At 49.5% G+C, this 15202-nt stretch overlaps 6 protein-coding genes across 6 annotated transcripts; 1 reads left to right on the top strand and 5 right to left on the bottom strand.

Moving 5' to 3' along the window:
• Positions 1 to 721: 721 nt before the first annotated feature.
• Positions 722 to 1939, top strand: N7443_009717 (uncharacterized protein; the record flags this gene model as incomplete). Its single annotated transcript, XM_056889773.1, has 1 exon — positions 722 to 1939. The coding sequence occupies one exon, from the start codon at positions 722 to 724 to the stop codon at positions 1937 to 1939; it is 1218 nt and encodes a 405-aa protein (XP_056736264.1).
• A 477-nt stretch (positions 1940 to 2416) lies between these two features.
• Positions 2417 to 2881, bottom strand: N7443_009716 (putative vacuolar transporter chaperon Vtc1; the record flags this gene model as incomplete). Its single annotated transcript, XM_056889772.1, has 2 exons — positions 2417 to 2763; positions 2848 to 2881. The coding sequence occupies 2 exons, from the start codon at positions 2879 to 2881 to the stop codon at positions 2417 to 2419; spliced, it is 381 nt and encodes a 126-aa protein (XP_056736263.1).
• A 1512-nt stretch (positions 2882 to 4393) lies between these two features.
• N7443_009715 (GMC family oxidoreductase) lies at positions 4394 to 6448 on the bottom strand (the record flags this gene model as incomplete). The annotated part of the gene is made up of 4 exons (XM_056889771.1): positions 4394 to 4818; positions 4886 to 5894; positions 5946 to 6125; positions 6182 to 6448. 4 exons carry the CDS (start codon positions 6446 to 6448, stop codon positions 4394 to 4396), a joined length of 1881 nt encoding a protein of 626 aa, XP_056736262.1.
• Positions 6449 to 7790: 1342 nt separating this feature from the next.
• On the bottom strand, positions 7791 to 9299 carry N7443_009714 (uncharacterized protein; the record flags this gene model as incomplete). The annotated part of the gene is made up of 6 exons (XM_056889770.1): positions 7791 to 8095; positions 8157 to 8607; positions 8662 to 8742; positions 8789 to 8941; positions 8990 to 9160; positions 9213 to 9299. The coding sequence occupies 6 exons, from the start codon at positions 9297 to 9299 to the stop codon at positions 7791 to 7793; spliced, it is 1248 nt and encodes a 415-aa protein (XP_056736261.1).
• A 560-nt stretch (positions 9300 to 9859) lies between these two features.
• N7443_009713 (glycoside hydrolase family 76 protein) lies at positions 9860 to 11385 on the bottom strand (the record flags this gene model as incomplete). The annotated part of the gene is made up of 4 exons (XM_056889769.1): positions 9860 to 10426; positions 10482 to 10931; positions 10978 to 11225; positions 11289 to 11385. 4 exons carry the CDS (start codon positions 11383 to 11385, stop codon positions 9860 to 9862), a joined length of 1362 nt encoding a protein of 453 aa, XP_056736260.1.
• A 2519-nt stretch (positions 11386 to 13904) lies between these two features.
• Positions 13905 to 14960, bottom strand: N7443_009712 (uncharacterized protein; the record flags this gene model as incomplete). Its single annotated transcript, XM_056889768.1, has 5 exons — positions 13905 to 14075; positions 14131 to 14409; positions 14464 to 14529; positions 14576 to 14792; positions 14851 to 14960. 5 exons carry the CDS (start codon positions 14958 to 14960, stop codon positions 13905 to 13907), a joined length of 843 nt encoding a protein of 280 aa, XP_056736259.1.
• Between the last annotated feature and the right edge of the window lie 242 nt (positions 14961 to 15202).

Here is a 15202-nt window from a genome sequence, read left to right as displayed (position 1 = left end):
ATCGAATCGCCAATCTGGAGAGATTGGGACCCCGTTTTACGGTACTCCTCCCGACTTGTTCCTTGTCCCAGGCCCTTGCGGACTAGGCCTGTCTGGGCCTCGGAACTATCGATTTCCGGGGATATGAACCCTTCTTCCGATCGATCTATCGCACGTGTGGGTGTCCTGTAGGTGTTTGGGCCTGGGCCCAAACAGGATGTATAAATGCAGATTTAGAGTAATGTCAACATCAACATCCTTTTTAACACTTCACCTGCTCGGACCACACACTAAAATTAGTTGGTCTCTTCGGGTTTCCCGACTTTCTGCGGAACTGCCAGCGGCCGGTATGAGCATAGTGGGAGCTACCCTGACGATCTGGAAAGTCCGAGCGAATCACCCACAACTGAACCGTTGATCGTGTCTACATTCACCCACACCTTCCCACAACGGCTTACCACCCACCGGACATTCTCCTTTCTGGCTCTGATGACCTCGGCCCGTATGCACTCCTGGCACCAGGGTCAATTAGGCTTATCCGAGTGCCTCTACAAATGCGGAGAACATGGGGAATATCAGCCCTCGACCAAGGGGTTGAACCGATATTCAACCGGCCGTCTACCGACTACTCTGCCGCGCATTCTTTGAGGATGCCTTCCTTGAAAATGTATAAAACCCCCGGTCGCCAAGGAGCCACTCTTGAACCTCCTAAACACCTCGTCGCGCAGACACTACCGCAACTATGCGCGCCCTCACTCTCACCACCCTCCTAGCAACCCTCCTAGCAACCCTCACAGCAGTCACCGGCTCTCCCCTCAAGTCCAAGTCCAAGTCCAAGTCCAAACCAAACTACATAGATTGGCACACCTTCCACGCCCGCGGCGTCAACCTAGGCGGCTGGCTCGAACAAGAATCAACAATCGATGTCCCCTGGTGGAGCAAATACTCCCACGGCGCCGCCGACGAATGGCATATGTGCGAGAAACTAGGCTCAAAATGCGCCTCCGTCTTCGAAACCCGCTACTCAACATTCATCACAACATCAGACATCGACACCCTCGCCGCTGCAGGAATAACCATGCTCCGCATCCCCACTACCTACGCTGCCTGGATCCATGTTCCCGGCTCAGGTCTCTACCGCGGTAACCAACAAGAACACCTACACCGCATCGCAACCTACGCTATCGAGAAATACGCCATGCACATCGTCGTCGACATCCACTCCCTACCCGGCGGGACGAACGGTCTCGATATCGGCGAAGCCGTAAACCATTGGGGATGGTGGTGGAACGAGACGAACCTCGAATACTCCCTCCAAGCCGTCGACGCGTTAATCGACTTTGTGCAAACCTCCGGCCATCCAGAGAGTTATTCCATCGAACCGATCAACGAGCCAGCCGATAACCACAACTTCTCTGACTTTGGCACACCCGCTGCACTAAGCGAGCGTGGCGCAAAATGGCTGTTGAAATATATCCACGCCGTTCTCGAGCACGTCGAACGCGTGAATCCCAGAATCCCCGTAATGTTCCAGGGCAGTTTCAAGCCTGAAACGTACTGGTCTCCGCATTTCGAGAAGAGTAAGAATCTGGTCTTTGATGTGCATCATTATTATTTTCAATATGGTAATTCGACTTCGGAGAATTTGCCGACTTTTATCTGCGCCGATGCAAAGGCGAGTAAAGGGGATGGGAAGTTTCCTACTTTTGTGGGTGAGTGGGCTATGGAGGCTGGGTTGAAGAATGAGTTGGCTTTGCGCGGAAGAAATCTCAAGGCGGGAACGTCTGCGTTTGCACAATTCACGCATGGGAGCTCGTATTGGAATGCCAAGTTTATCAGTAATGTTACTGTTGCGGGGAGTGTGGATAAGGGGGATAAGGGGGATTATTGGAGTTATGAGGAGTTTATTGATGCGGGGTATACGGATGGGATGGTCGATGTGGTGGATTACTGCAAGTAAAGATTAAGTATTCCTTGTGAGGGAGAATTGATATAGAATTTCTATGTTCATTCAATGCATGATATCTGCAGATATCCGAAATGTAAATAGCAATAGGTCATTAGGAGGCGGGAGCATTTCCGGAGCGAATGCTCGAACGGGTCAGCAACTTTGGAATAGCTCGCCAATTGACCACATCGCATTAACAAAAAATGAACGCTTCAATCGAAGTATGGACACATGGTTGAATTGTGGAATCGACATAAGAGAACATCCAGAGAACGCGAAAATTTCGAACCGACGCCGAGGCCCAGATGGATGGGGAAGCGGCCATATACACGCAACCAATTGGCAAAAAGATGTGAAGAACGATCCTGGGGAAATGGCAAAATGACTCAAGCCTGAAAAAAAACAACGACCAAAACCAAAACCAAACGCCAACTTGACAGCCATCAGGGGGGGGGGGGGGGTGCTAACATTGGATTGGCATGGCGAGATTTAGTTGAGCTCGGTGTCCTGCATGCGCAGGATGAAGTTGACAACCACGGCGGCAAGAAGCGCAATGGCCAGAATCGTGGGACCGAAGCGGTCGTCGAAGCCGCTTTGACCTCGGCGACGGATGCTTTGTGCACGCCAGTGGAATGTGACCACGGCGTAGATCATGGCTGCCATCGCGATGACGGTGAAGAGAGCGGCGGAGATTCGGCCAATGCGATCACCGAAGTTGAGCAGGCCGACGGCCAGACCACCAAGGATGACGGTGAAGTTGAGCCATGAGAGGAAGGTTCGCTCGTTCGCGAAGAAGACCTTGGGTTCGACGCGGGTGGGAAGGGCGATGCGCTTGCCTGGGGGGGCTGTTAGCTGTGTTCATGGGCTTGGAGGGGTTGGATGGGTAGCCTCGGACGCGAGGCCAGATTCCGATAACATACCCGGAGCGGTTTGGAGGAGAGGTTGGCTGGACATGACGATTTCGGGGAATTGAGGTTGAGGGGTTAGGGAGAAAGTGGCGCGAGCTGGGCTGGGTGCAGCTTTTATGAGTGCGAGAATAAACGGCCTCAGAAATTAATTTTTTTTCTTCCTTCGGTAGTTTGAGAAGGTCTGGACGCAGAGAAAAGGCGAGAGCTACAAGGGCCAATCCCCGCTCGATGACGGGCGACGTCGAGACGAGCTGCGCTAAAGCTGCAGCGCTAGTCCGGATTGGGAAAACGGCGGTGCAGCTCTACCATAGTTGACGCACGTGCTCCGATAATTTGCTACCGTGCTAGCGGTCATGTGACCATGCTTTGTGGCCGTGGTCTGCTCACATGAAAAGTTTGGGGGGCTTTTCGCGCAAAAGAAAATAAACCTCAAAAAGTTAGACTCGCTAGAAACTCGAGGTTTCTCATACACAATTGCCTAGAAATACTCAATGCATGGCTACTTTACAGAATAAAGGGCCACTCTCCGTCACAGCATGATAAGTCGCGCAATATCCCGATGGGTCCAAGAGTCGGCTAGCAATTAGACTTGACACTAGTTTACACCAATAAGAGCACCCATGGTTGCAAACGTGATAAGCCCAACATCCCGGGTAAATACGACCGACGCGGCAGATTTTTTTTGAGGCGCACATAATTTAATGATCTTTGGTACTTGGACCTGTCATATCGCTCCTAGCATGTCCGATGCCTTTTAAGCTTCTTTAACCTGTACTAAAGAGCCTCTCAGCCTTGTAGGGAGACCTAGGAAGTTGTTCAAACTACAGTTGACCGTTGGGGTTCGACATTCTGGCCAGAATCCGAACCCACAAGGTCTCAGGGCCTGAAACAACCCCCATATACACCCCATGAGACCCGCAGAATGGTACGGAATTTTGTTCGCCCCATCGGTATGTGGACATGCGTTGCTTATAAAGTTTGGGTTTGGGTACTTCCGTAATTATTATGGTCCAGTCCCGGTGTGCGCACAAGCATTTTCCAAGTCTCTCAAGGTTTTTCGGAAAACCCGGCCCTGAACTCAGTCATCGGCATGCCGAATTTACTAATTGAAAGACTCCATAGATCGTCCCGATCATATCTATTTTGCTTTGGTGCTCACGCTACCTCCTGCCGTATGTGGCAGCCTAACATGACTCCTGAATTCTCCCTAATGCTCCCACATTGTATGTGGGGCCGCAGTCCAAACGACTCAATTGACTGCTCCACACGGCAAATCGGAGTCATCTATCCGGCGCTATTTTCTAACAGGACAGTTGCGAATCTCCACTAACTGTTTATCCAATTAGGTTGTTTGAGTGACATGCAACCCAGGTTGAACATGACACGTCTGAAAAGTGGAAAATATGTGGGAAATATTTGTAAAAAAAAAAAAAAACCACGAACCATGATCACTTTCAAAAGTTAAAATGGGAACTTAAAAAGGCGCGAAGTAAAAGAAAGAACAAATAATATATAATCGAAATAAATCAAAATCACACAACCAAAAACTATCCAGGCCTCAAGCCATGGCCTCCTTAAGCGGTGCAAAATCCCAATCCTCCTTAATCATATCCGCCGCCTTCTCCGCCACCGCATAGACGCTACTAACAATATTCCCACTTACGTTATTTGGAAATACCGACGCATCGGCTACTCGCAGACCCTCCACGCCCTTTACCCGTAACCGCGAGTCAAGTGCATCGCCCATAGCCACAGAACCGCAAATATGGTACTCGCCCAAAATAACGTCGTGAACTGCTTTTTTCCCGTTCTCAAGATCTTGGAGATCCATTGATGGCTCGGGATATGATCGCCCGGTTATTGAGGACTTGATGTGTGAGGATTGGGACACATTGTCCGCCCAGCGGAAGGCGGCGCTGAGCACGGTCACATCCGCATCGTGGCCGCCGTAGTTCGGTTGAATTACGGGTGGTTTGGTGGGGTCTAGTTTTCATTAGAGTATTAGTTTTTATATTGGATTTTTTTTTTGTGGGTTCGGTGGGTTTCTGACCGGAGCTTGTTATGTGCACGTAGCCTCGAGCGACAGGGTATTGGAGACACAGGGCGAATGTTACGCCGGCGGGTTTGTCAGCGGGGCGGGGCGGGAATATGTGACTTTGGTGTTGGATTCCGGAGATGTCCGCTGTTGCTGGGACGAGGACCATTTGGATGTTGGCTGAAGTGTCGCTTTGGAGGTGGGCGATGATTTGGGCGAGTTGTTTCTCGTGGAATGCGCTGGTCGGCTTGACGTCGCGGATGCTTTGGATGACCTTTTCAAGCTCTTCGGGGGACATCACTTTCTTCGCAGGGAAGAAGCCTTGCATTGTTGAGGTGCAGGTGAGTGGGCCGCTGCCGGACTCGGCGTATTGCTTCAGTGCATTTTGCATCGCCTCGGGGACTTGATGGAATGTGTCCAGGGTAATCGTTTCAGGCGTCAATTCGTAGACTGCGAATGTGATCTGGTGGTCTTGCAGGTTGGCGCCAACGGCTGGGTTTGCGATCTTGCATTCAACACCGGCGGCTTCGAGAACGGCGGGATCTCCAATACCAGAAAGCTCGAGGATCTGAGGTGACTTGAGGGTTCCTCCACAGACAATGACCTCGCGCTTGGCGGAAACATTGTACTCCTGGCCTTCATGAGAGATGTTGACACCAGTGGCCTTGTTGCCGGTGAGGTTGATCTTGTTCACCAGCGTGCTGCAAAGAACCTTGAGATTCGGTCGGGTGGCCCGATTGGCCTCATAGTATCCTCTGGCAGCATAACTGCGCTTGCCCTTGTTCGGCCCAGTGCGACAGATAGAGCCTAGGGTGTTGTAGAAACCGATGTGATCCCCGCTCCATGGGTCAAGTGGTTTCTCCGGGGTGTTTGTGACTTCGTCGCAAGCTTTGATAATATCATTCTCAATTGGCATAATAGTGTCGTTGAAGCCTGTGCGGACTGGGCCACTGGTGCCGTGGAACTCTCCAACGAAAGGCATGGTAGTGGTGTCTGTAATCGAGGGGTCAATAGGCTCGAGACTCTGGTGCATAGACATTAGATAGAGCTTAATAAAACCGATTGTTTGGCATACCTGGTGCTTGCGCATGTAGTGTTGCATGATATCCGCTGACCAGCCTTCATCTTCGGCCAATTCGGCCCAGTCATTGTAATCCTGTGTGCTACCACGCACGTACATCATGTAGTTGATACCACTGGACCCGCCGAGCAACTTTCCGCGAGGAACATGGTGGATTTTTCCATTATTCCCTTCCTATTGTAATCTTGTCAGAGTGAAAGTTCAACATCGCAGCCCTGGTGTGCACTTACCTGCGGAGCCGTGTACATGCACCAGTCATACTCGGGATTTTCCAACAACTGAAATAGTCCCCCAGGCATATCCACCAATGGATCTCCAATGCGGTATTTCCCAGCTTCGATAACACCAACTGTCACCTCAGGGTTCTCAGTCAGACGAGCTGCAATAGCCAATCCAGCAGTTCCGCCTCCGCAGATAATGTAGTCGAAAGCAGTACTAGAGAACTCTTCAATAGAACACGTGGGCGACTGGCCCGTTACGCCATTCTGTTCGGCCATGATTGCTTCAAAACTTGGGTATGCAGCTCTTACGAGGAACGGAGAATCAACGGGTGGGAAATTAGAGCTATTTGTACGTTTGCCCCACCTGTGTTACTCGGGTGAGCACCGTAGCTACTTCGTTTTCGCCGTGCGGGGAAAGGCTGGCAACCAATCCCAACAGCGCATGAGCCTAGACCTCTTAGCTCGGTATTAGTTATTGGTTAATCCGTATTTTGGATTGGAGCCATTGGTGGTCGTTTAGCTGCTCCAGGCGCGGAAGGTTTCCCCGCATTTTGTGAACCGAGGTGTCACCGCGGCGACGATTTCATGATCTTGAACATCGAGATCAAAGTCGATTTCTACTGGCAACTTCGGTTTCATGGAAAACAATTAAGGCATTTAATACTGTGACCCATTTACGACATAATATGAATTCCTGGATGGTGGCAGTGCTCTGCATCCTAGTCTAAGTGCTGACACGCCCATCACGACACATGCCGCAAATAGCTCTTGTGGAGCACTTGAACCATCTGTGTACCGGGCTATTCAAAATTACTGTCAGAATTCCCCCGCAAGTTCCCCAGAGTCCATGCGCGAGCGGAATATCCTTCCGCGGCACCCTAGACGCAGATCTTGTCCATTCCAATTCCAGTAGAACCCATTATCTAGTAGGATTTTGTAGGATCTGAGAGGGGTAGTACGTACAATACCCAATAATGAGAAAACCCTGCGACTCCAAGCTTCTTGGCAAAGTTACTAGGTCATCTTTGTGCCGAGAATCAGTCTCACTTGCATGCCTTTCGCACTGCAGTAGTCTCACGTTAGACCCACCGTAGGCCGTCGCGGCTGAGGCTTGGGATCGGTTTCTTTTGACTTTCATTGGCATTCCATCACCTACAAGAGATCATAATATCGGCATTCAAGAGCTGCGGTGACGAAGAAGGTTGTTTGAAATCTTCATACGTTGTCGACAGGCATCTATCATTGCCCCGGGCTTCACGGTGGGGCCAAGAGCGGGTCCCGCCTTGCTTTTTCGGGCGCCAAGATATCTGCAACTAGAATCGATCAAGCCTAGAATGATTGTGATTCCGTGTTCTGGCTAAGATAGGGAAGGATAGTGAAGCTATTATAGGGCTAGCTTTACAGGGCAGCACCCTACGCTTAGAACTAGCCGACGATGGCAATTTCAAAACTTCACATGTCGCCTGGGAAGAGCATATGTGCTTTGTTAAAAAGGGTCTTTCACCCGAAAGAAGACACACCTAACCATTCGGTCGGGCTCACTCAAAAGTCGTAACGGCTGATCGCTCTATTTCAAGCGGTCTGGCAGAAACGAAAGGTGTACCCCATAAGCTGGCATCTAGACCCTGAAATCGGACGTTAAAGCCCGCTGCGCCTCTTGAACCGGGTATGAATTCCACGTGAACGAAAACATGTCTTCCGGAACCTCAGCTGCGGGGACATATAAGCGTAATTCATCCAACATCTCTGCACGTCGGTTGTCTGGGACCTTCGACATCATCATTACAGTCACTGAGTGACCATAGCGGACTTGGTTATACAACTGTAAGCGTTCAGGAACCTGCTCGGGCGTCATTTCAGACGTGAATAATGCTCCAAGTGCGGCGGCGTCTTCGAATGATTGTGCACCACCCTGGCCTTGGTCTGTCTTGATGGTCAGAAACAGTCCGTTGAAAGTAGTTCAGAGGGGTGAATGGTGTCTCACGAGGCAGGGTGGGATGCGCCGCATCACCAGCAAGGGCAAGCTTTCCCTTGACAAACGTCCGTGGGGGCTTTCGAGATTTCAGACTCCACACCTTCACGTCTTCTGCAATGCGACACATCTCTCTGAGTTCGGGGCTAAACGACTCGAATGTATCGAGAAGCGCATCGCGACTAGCCGAATCTAACCACGATGAGTCTTTCGCCGCCGTCTCTAAACCCGAGGGATGGATACCCGCGGCGTTGATCAGGTCTCCACGACGACATGGGTAAAAGACCAGTCGTCGATCTTCAACTATAAAACCATGCACGCCATCTAGTCCGGTTTTTTTCAAAAGAGAGGCAGTCAGAGGATTAGCCTGCATCTTGGATACGGGCACCAAAAACCGGAAACAGTTTTGACCGGTATCGTCCTTTCGCTCTTCGCCGCCAGTGATGCATCGTACCGATCGAGACTGGAATAATTGTGAGAAATTGCAACAACACAACTAATGCGTGATTTGTCTTACGTGAATTCCATCGGCACCTATAATCAGATCGCCTGTATAAACAGTTCCGTCCTCAAGAGTGACTTGCCCCGCTTCCGCATCCTGGTACATGTCAGCAAGGGATACTTCAAGACTATGCAACACAAACCACCGATACAACACGAGACGACAGTCGGATATCGACGCGCCTCCCACCAACTCCCTTCGCCGCTGTATCCCGTAGAGTATTATGTAAATCGACCCTGTGGGTGAGGAGGAAGTCATCGGTTATACCGAGGCGCTCTTGCACATCCTTGGTCACCTTCAACACGTCAGTTTGGTGAACGCTACCCCTTTACAAACCACTCACCACAGGAGTCGAAATAAGGTCTCCGGCAGAAGTCCAGAGCTGGACCTTCGTACAGTGGACCGGTTGAAGCTTCTCGAAGTCGCAGCCCCACTCACGCAAGATGCGGGTAGCGTTAGGTGCGACGTGAATGGCGGCGCCAACTTCATTCAGAAAGCTCGATTGTTCAATCACCTAAAATGGGTTAGAAGGATGTCAGGTTGTTGTTTTCTCCTTGTCGACTCACTTGGACTTCATGTCCCGAGCGATTCAGTGCAATGGCTGCACCCAGACCTGCCAGGCCGGCGCCGACGACAACAACTTTGAGTGGCATTGGAATCTTGGTTCTTAGGATCGAAATATTTCGTTTCCAAGTCAATTTGAGGGGAATAGTGCTTTCTATGCAGATCTGCAGTGTTAATAAGCGGAATCTTTTGGTCTTTTTTGCTTGGCTAGCCCCACACAAGCCAAGTTGTTGATTCCGACCCGCTTAGGAATCCCGGAGCAAGTGGCCTTTTATATATAGCTTGACCGAGATCTAAAGAGACCTTTGGATTGATTCTTCGACTCATTCCTGACATACTTTAACATATTACTATCTGTAGAAGCCGTTTTAGGCTTACTGTCATTATTCCAAGGGATACTCCCAAATGACTTCGAAACCGCTTGAGAGATGAGTCAAGGCTGCTTAATTAGAACCCGGTGTATTACGTTCACGGTCTGGCTGTACATGATTACGGTCGCCTTTCGCATTTGATATCTTATGTACATACGTAGTATGATCAATGAGAACCGTCCAGTGATCCAGTAAGAAAGCCTTTGATTCTTTATACGCCAAATTCAATATGTACCCAGTTATGCACAATGAACAAAATGCGAAACCCATTGAGTATCTTAAGCCCCAAGTATCATGAAAACCATAATCACAATCCAACCCCCAACGAACCCAATCGTCAGAATCGAAGCCCCAGCCTTATCACCCCCTGTGATAGGCTTGTAAGTCGGCTTGCTATCAGTTACACCTTCGCCCGCATTCGGATTGCTCTTGCTATCACCACCCGTCTTCGACGTCACAGGCCCAACACCATTCCCATACTTTAACAAGTTCGCACTGAACACCTGACTAACACTAATCTGCTCTTCCATGCCTGTCCACCCGTCATATTTCGACTGGTACCAGCGCACACCACAAGTGTTGTTGTTGTGTCCTGTGCAGGAGGCGGCGGCGGCTGTACCGGAGGATTGGAGCTTGGGCCAGATTGTGTCGGCAGTTGAGGGGACTAGGAGGGCCACATAGGCGAGCCATTGAGATGTGAGGCCTTTGAAGAGGATCTCGTTGTTGTTGCAGATTTCGCGTGGTTCGCATGTTATATCTTCGATGATGTTCCCGTGGGGGAAAAATGTGGTCGACATTTTTTGTAAGAGGCCGTTTGTGGCGTCGAGCCATTTTGAGTCGCTCGTCTACGGTTGTTAGTTATTGTTTCCATGTTTGGGAGATGGCAAATGTGTAACTCACGTAGTTGTACAAGTAAGCGGCGCCCATCAGGTACGCGCCGTAGTTATACGTCCACTGGACGTTGCCGGCATTGGCGCAGTCGTCGGCGCATTGTGTGGAATCCGCCACATTCCACGTCTGGTTGTTCACCAACGGCGAGGAAACGGACCAATCCCAGATTTTTTCGGCCCAAGTAAGGTACTCGTTGTCGTCAGTGTATCGGGCCAGTCGCGCAGCGAGCTGGAAAAATCCACCATTCGATACCGAGTTCTTCATCGTGTATCCAGCCTGGTAGACGAAGATTTGCCAGCGCAGTCCACCGCCACATGAAGTCGTATCCCATCTTGCCTTCTGAGTATTGAAGACACCCTGCGCGAGGGATAGCCAGGAATATCCGGAACTGCGATCGGGGAACTTCATCTCGGCGGCGCTCATGGCGGCCAAGCCCCAGAACATTTGATCGTCATTTCCCTGTCATCGTTAGCTTAGGCCATCAATTCTTAATCGTGATCCTTACCAGATAACTGCTGTAATTGCTGGGCATGTAGTCTCCCTTGTCGCCGCCTTGCCATTGCAATCCCATGCTCACTTCCTCGTTATAGGTTGTATCTCCGGACAAATGCCAGTAGTTGAGAGCGGCAGCGAACAATTGTGATCCTTCCCACCACTTATCGGGGAACGCTCCGGGAATTTGGCCGGTCTCGTTTCCGTAATACCATTTGAACGCGCCGTAGGTCGCTTCGCTAGCAGCGCTTTTTAATGATGCTGATGACGATATAATTAGCATATGGCTTCCGGAACGGAGATCCGAGATATCGCATCACATACACTCCGAATTGATGTCCACGTCAATAGCATGCGCCTGGAGGGCAAATGCCGATAGATGCACGAGAACAGTCCATATTGACTGTGTGCTTAACCGCATCGCTAGGTGGAATAGGCCGAGTCTGCGGCGTACCAGAGTATTAAAAGTATAATGAAGAAGAGAAGCACTGCACAGCGACCGCGGCAATCATCGAACTGGCAAGAGAGGAGGGAGTTGGAGGAGAGAACCTCGACATTATGTCACCACATGGCAGGAAATTAAGATGCGCACCCTGATTCTCCCTGAAAATAGTGGAGCAGGAGGGAAAACGCCTGTCCCAGTTACAAAAGATCTGTGCTGCCCCACGTAGGCGGCTCATGGTGCTTGGTGCGGTGGAGCCTTGCTGTGACCCGTATAGTTGATTTTTGGGGGCGGTGCGATCACGTCAGGTCAAGTCGAAGAGGATCGTCAGGAGTAGTCAGATCAATTGTTCTGCCTCGCCATCTCGTTTCAAGACTTGAAGTTCAAATGATATGGCGTCTAGCATTTGGACCCGGAAACCATAGCCGGGAGCTGAGTGGGTGTGTGCCCACTCAGCCCAGGGACTGCATTTACACGGAGGTAATCTCGGAAATATGGGTCGGTGTCAGCCGGATGCAGGATCAAATCCCGGGGGATGTGAGATCTATAGCCTGGACATCAGGGTAGTTTGAAGCTCGAAGACTGGTAGAGTTGATCGACTCATAGTTCTATGCTTTTGAACCGTGTAGTTCGAGCAATCAAAGCCTGTGTGAAAAGATCAAGAGGGTTCGTCTATTTTAGGAAAGTCTATCACTTACCCGATGTGGTAATGGTCCCTGACATCATAGCAGCAAGCTTTTGAGCGGTAATTGGCGGGCCGCCAGAATAGGCTTGGCACCGTCCTTCGGCTTGCGTGTACACTTGCATTTTATCATGGGGTCAACGGTGAGGTGGAGTTCTGGGGTTAGACCCCTACAGTAAGACCCCTAAGGGACTTCAGAAACTGTGGTGACTCGAAAAATAAAATAAAATAGAATAAATATTACCAAAGAGACACATAGGTGACAGTTGGTGATCGCCGATCGCCAATGGACTTCTGGAGAACACGCGTTCAACACTCCAGCGATCTGTCTCCTAGTGAATTATGTAATCTAGTTCTATTTATGTATGTAGTAACGTTAGATCATCTTTGTTTCATGTATTTCCAGTAAGTTTTGCGGGTGGGAAATAGCAAAACTCGGCTATCATCAATCCGTTTGGTCCGAATGGATGTATCTTCAGAATTGTAGAGCGCGTCTGGACTCTGATAGGTCATTTTATTGATCGAAATGACATCAAGGTCATTTGCATGCACGAAAGCCCAAGTCCTTGTCATGATTGTTCTAAATACATTCATCACTGCGTCGCCTACCACTTGGTAGTACTAATTGGAGGCTGCTAACCTTTTATCATTTCGCAGCAGGTCTTCGTTGGGTACTTTTCCAATATGCATGCGGTCACAGTAGCATTGGATTTGCACGTTCTTGTCGAAGAGCGTCTCAATCCTTGCTTCTGAGCCGATCAGGATTGGATTTAAGTCATGATTCGCTTGGGTAGGTACCATTTAGAGTCAAGTGATAACGGCTGACATATTACTGAGAGAGGGTGCTGCTCAGCTTGGAGGTGCTGTTCTTTGTACGATGACCTTCGTCGATGATTATATGCGTCCACTTCACCATGCTAAGAATAAGTCGGTCCTTGGTAGTATAGTCATAAGTCAAAGTGATTACTGCGCAGTTTGTCGTTTAACAATCATTGCTTCGGTGGAACAGATAGCTTGCTTCGATAAGAAGGCCATAAAAAGTATTCAGATCTCGTTAGAGTGCAGGGAATAGTTGGACTGTTTCAGGTATGCGGACCATTCCAAGCAGTAGTTATAGGCACAATATGTGTTGACTGGATACAGACAAAAATGAGTGAAAGGATAATTAACCCACAAAAAGCAGGGGAGCAAGACCAACCCAAAACTTGAAGGGACAGTAAGTATGAAACCTGATCAGACTGGCAACGTGATCACTGATTCCTGCACAGCTTGCCTCCACAGGAATACTGATCGGACTTAGTTCCCAGAACCAGGATCCGAAGGCCGACAATTTCACTATTCTTCGTCGTTTCCGCAATTGCACCAGTGATATCAAGTCCATCTCCTTGAAGACCATGGCGTGACATATCCAACCAACCAGAAACATTCCAGAACTCTCCATCGACAACCGAGATATGTGCAACAGTTTTGTCATGCAAGGAGGTGAGCCTTGATGGAATGATCTTCAGGGGTACGGCTGATGGGATGGCCCGGTCTAGATTCAATCGGGCCGGTTTCTTTGAAATGCCAGAGGTCCGATATTATCGGAGCGACAATCTCGGCACTTCTCCGAAGACGGGCCCGGTCAGGCGAATTCTATTCTTTCTACATTCCTACTCTAGACTTTGTTTACAATTTCCGGTCTCGGTATTGGAGTTTTGGTAGTAAGAAAATAGTTCATGTTGATACAAACGAGTAGCTCATAAGAGCGGGTATAACCTGCCGATGATGTTGGGTAATGGAACAATGCAAAACTTTCAAATAAAACCTTATGCTATCATGTCTTTTCCTTCAATCCACTCTCCTTTACAGAGTGGATAATTTCGTCGATGCTTTCTTTGATTTTGATGTAGCTCTCGTCGAGACTTGACTCGAACTTGATCATATTCTCATGCGTGGCATCGACCATTAAGGACGGAGTGAGCCGTTGTGACATGGGCTGGGTGACCTATTTCCAATCAAATTAGTACATGGAATTAAAAACTGACTGCAGCTTGTCTCACCTGAGGTGGGCCGTTGAAGCTTTCGTAAGCGTAGAGGGATTTGAACTTGGTGCTGATGGTAGAGTAATTTTGTAATGTGTCTAGCATCCAGCGTGCTTCGCTCTGGGCATTACTTGACTTGCTCTTGACCCTGGGGTTGTTTTCCATGAAGGTCTGAAGGCCGGTTAACCTCGAGTCTAGCTCAGGTGTTCCCATGAAAATGACACCCTGGGTTGAGAGGCTGATGTTCCGGAGACACAATGTCCGGTCCTCATTTGAGTTGTAGGAGTACAAGAGAGCCTGGAAACTTCGTCAGTGGGTAGTGGCACCTTGTTTGCAAGGATTGGTTCATACGCTTTTGACAATATTCCCCCCGAAACTATGGGCGATGAAAATGAGCGGACGGGAAAGTGTCTGCTTCTGTTAGTCTCAGGTCAACATCAAGTCGCGGATCAGTGGATCCTACCCCGGTCATTTTCCTCATCGCGAACAACTCGGACACTAGTCTCTCGGAAGTGTCTTGCGGAGTCTCGGGCTCGTCTGTGTACATCGAGGCATAGCCCCATGTATGAACTCTCATGTCAGGTAAATCAACTGGAAGAAGATTCTTCAACCAGCTGACACCACTTTCAGTAGTCCATGACTTCTCGCGGTGGCCTCCCAGCCCATGAACCGCAATAATACTATCAACTATTAGCATGGTCTGCTCTTCTAATCAGGGGGTCCAGTGTTGGTACACACTCGACCTGCGGGTTTTCACCCTCATATAACAGCTTCAAGCCATCTTCTGTAGTATTGGTGGTTTTTTTGATCTGTGATGTCTTAATATGGGGGCTAAAACCAGAAACCATCGCTGACGCGACTCTCTTACTGGTTCTGTTGACCGGCATCGTTTGAACGGCCACCATGATAAGATCGACGACAGTGAGAACATCCTGTCACATCGATTTGAAAGGGGAAAAAAAAAAGAGGAGAGAACGAAGAAAAAGGGCACGAAAATTCCCGAAGGAGAAGGAATTTATAAACAAACGCAATCAAGGACCGCGTGTTCTGCAGGTCAGGCGCCAAGACATTCTCTGCGGGGGCGCCACCA

The sequence above is a fragment of the Penicillium atrosanguineum genome (assembly GCF_028827265.1).
Source record: "Penicillium atrosanguineum strain IBT 20685 chromosome Unknown utg000008l_segment0_segment0, whole genome shotgun sequence".
Classification (NCBI taxonomy): Eukaryota; Fungi; Ascomycota; class Eurotiomycetes; order Eurotiales; family Aspergillaceae; genus Penicillium; species Penicillium atrosanguineum.
The sequence above is the reverse complement of the archived record's forward strand: the minus strand, read 5'-3'. Positions and strand labels throughout refer to the sequence as shown.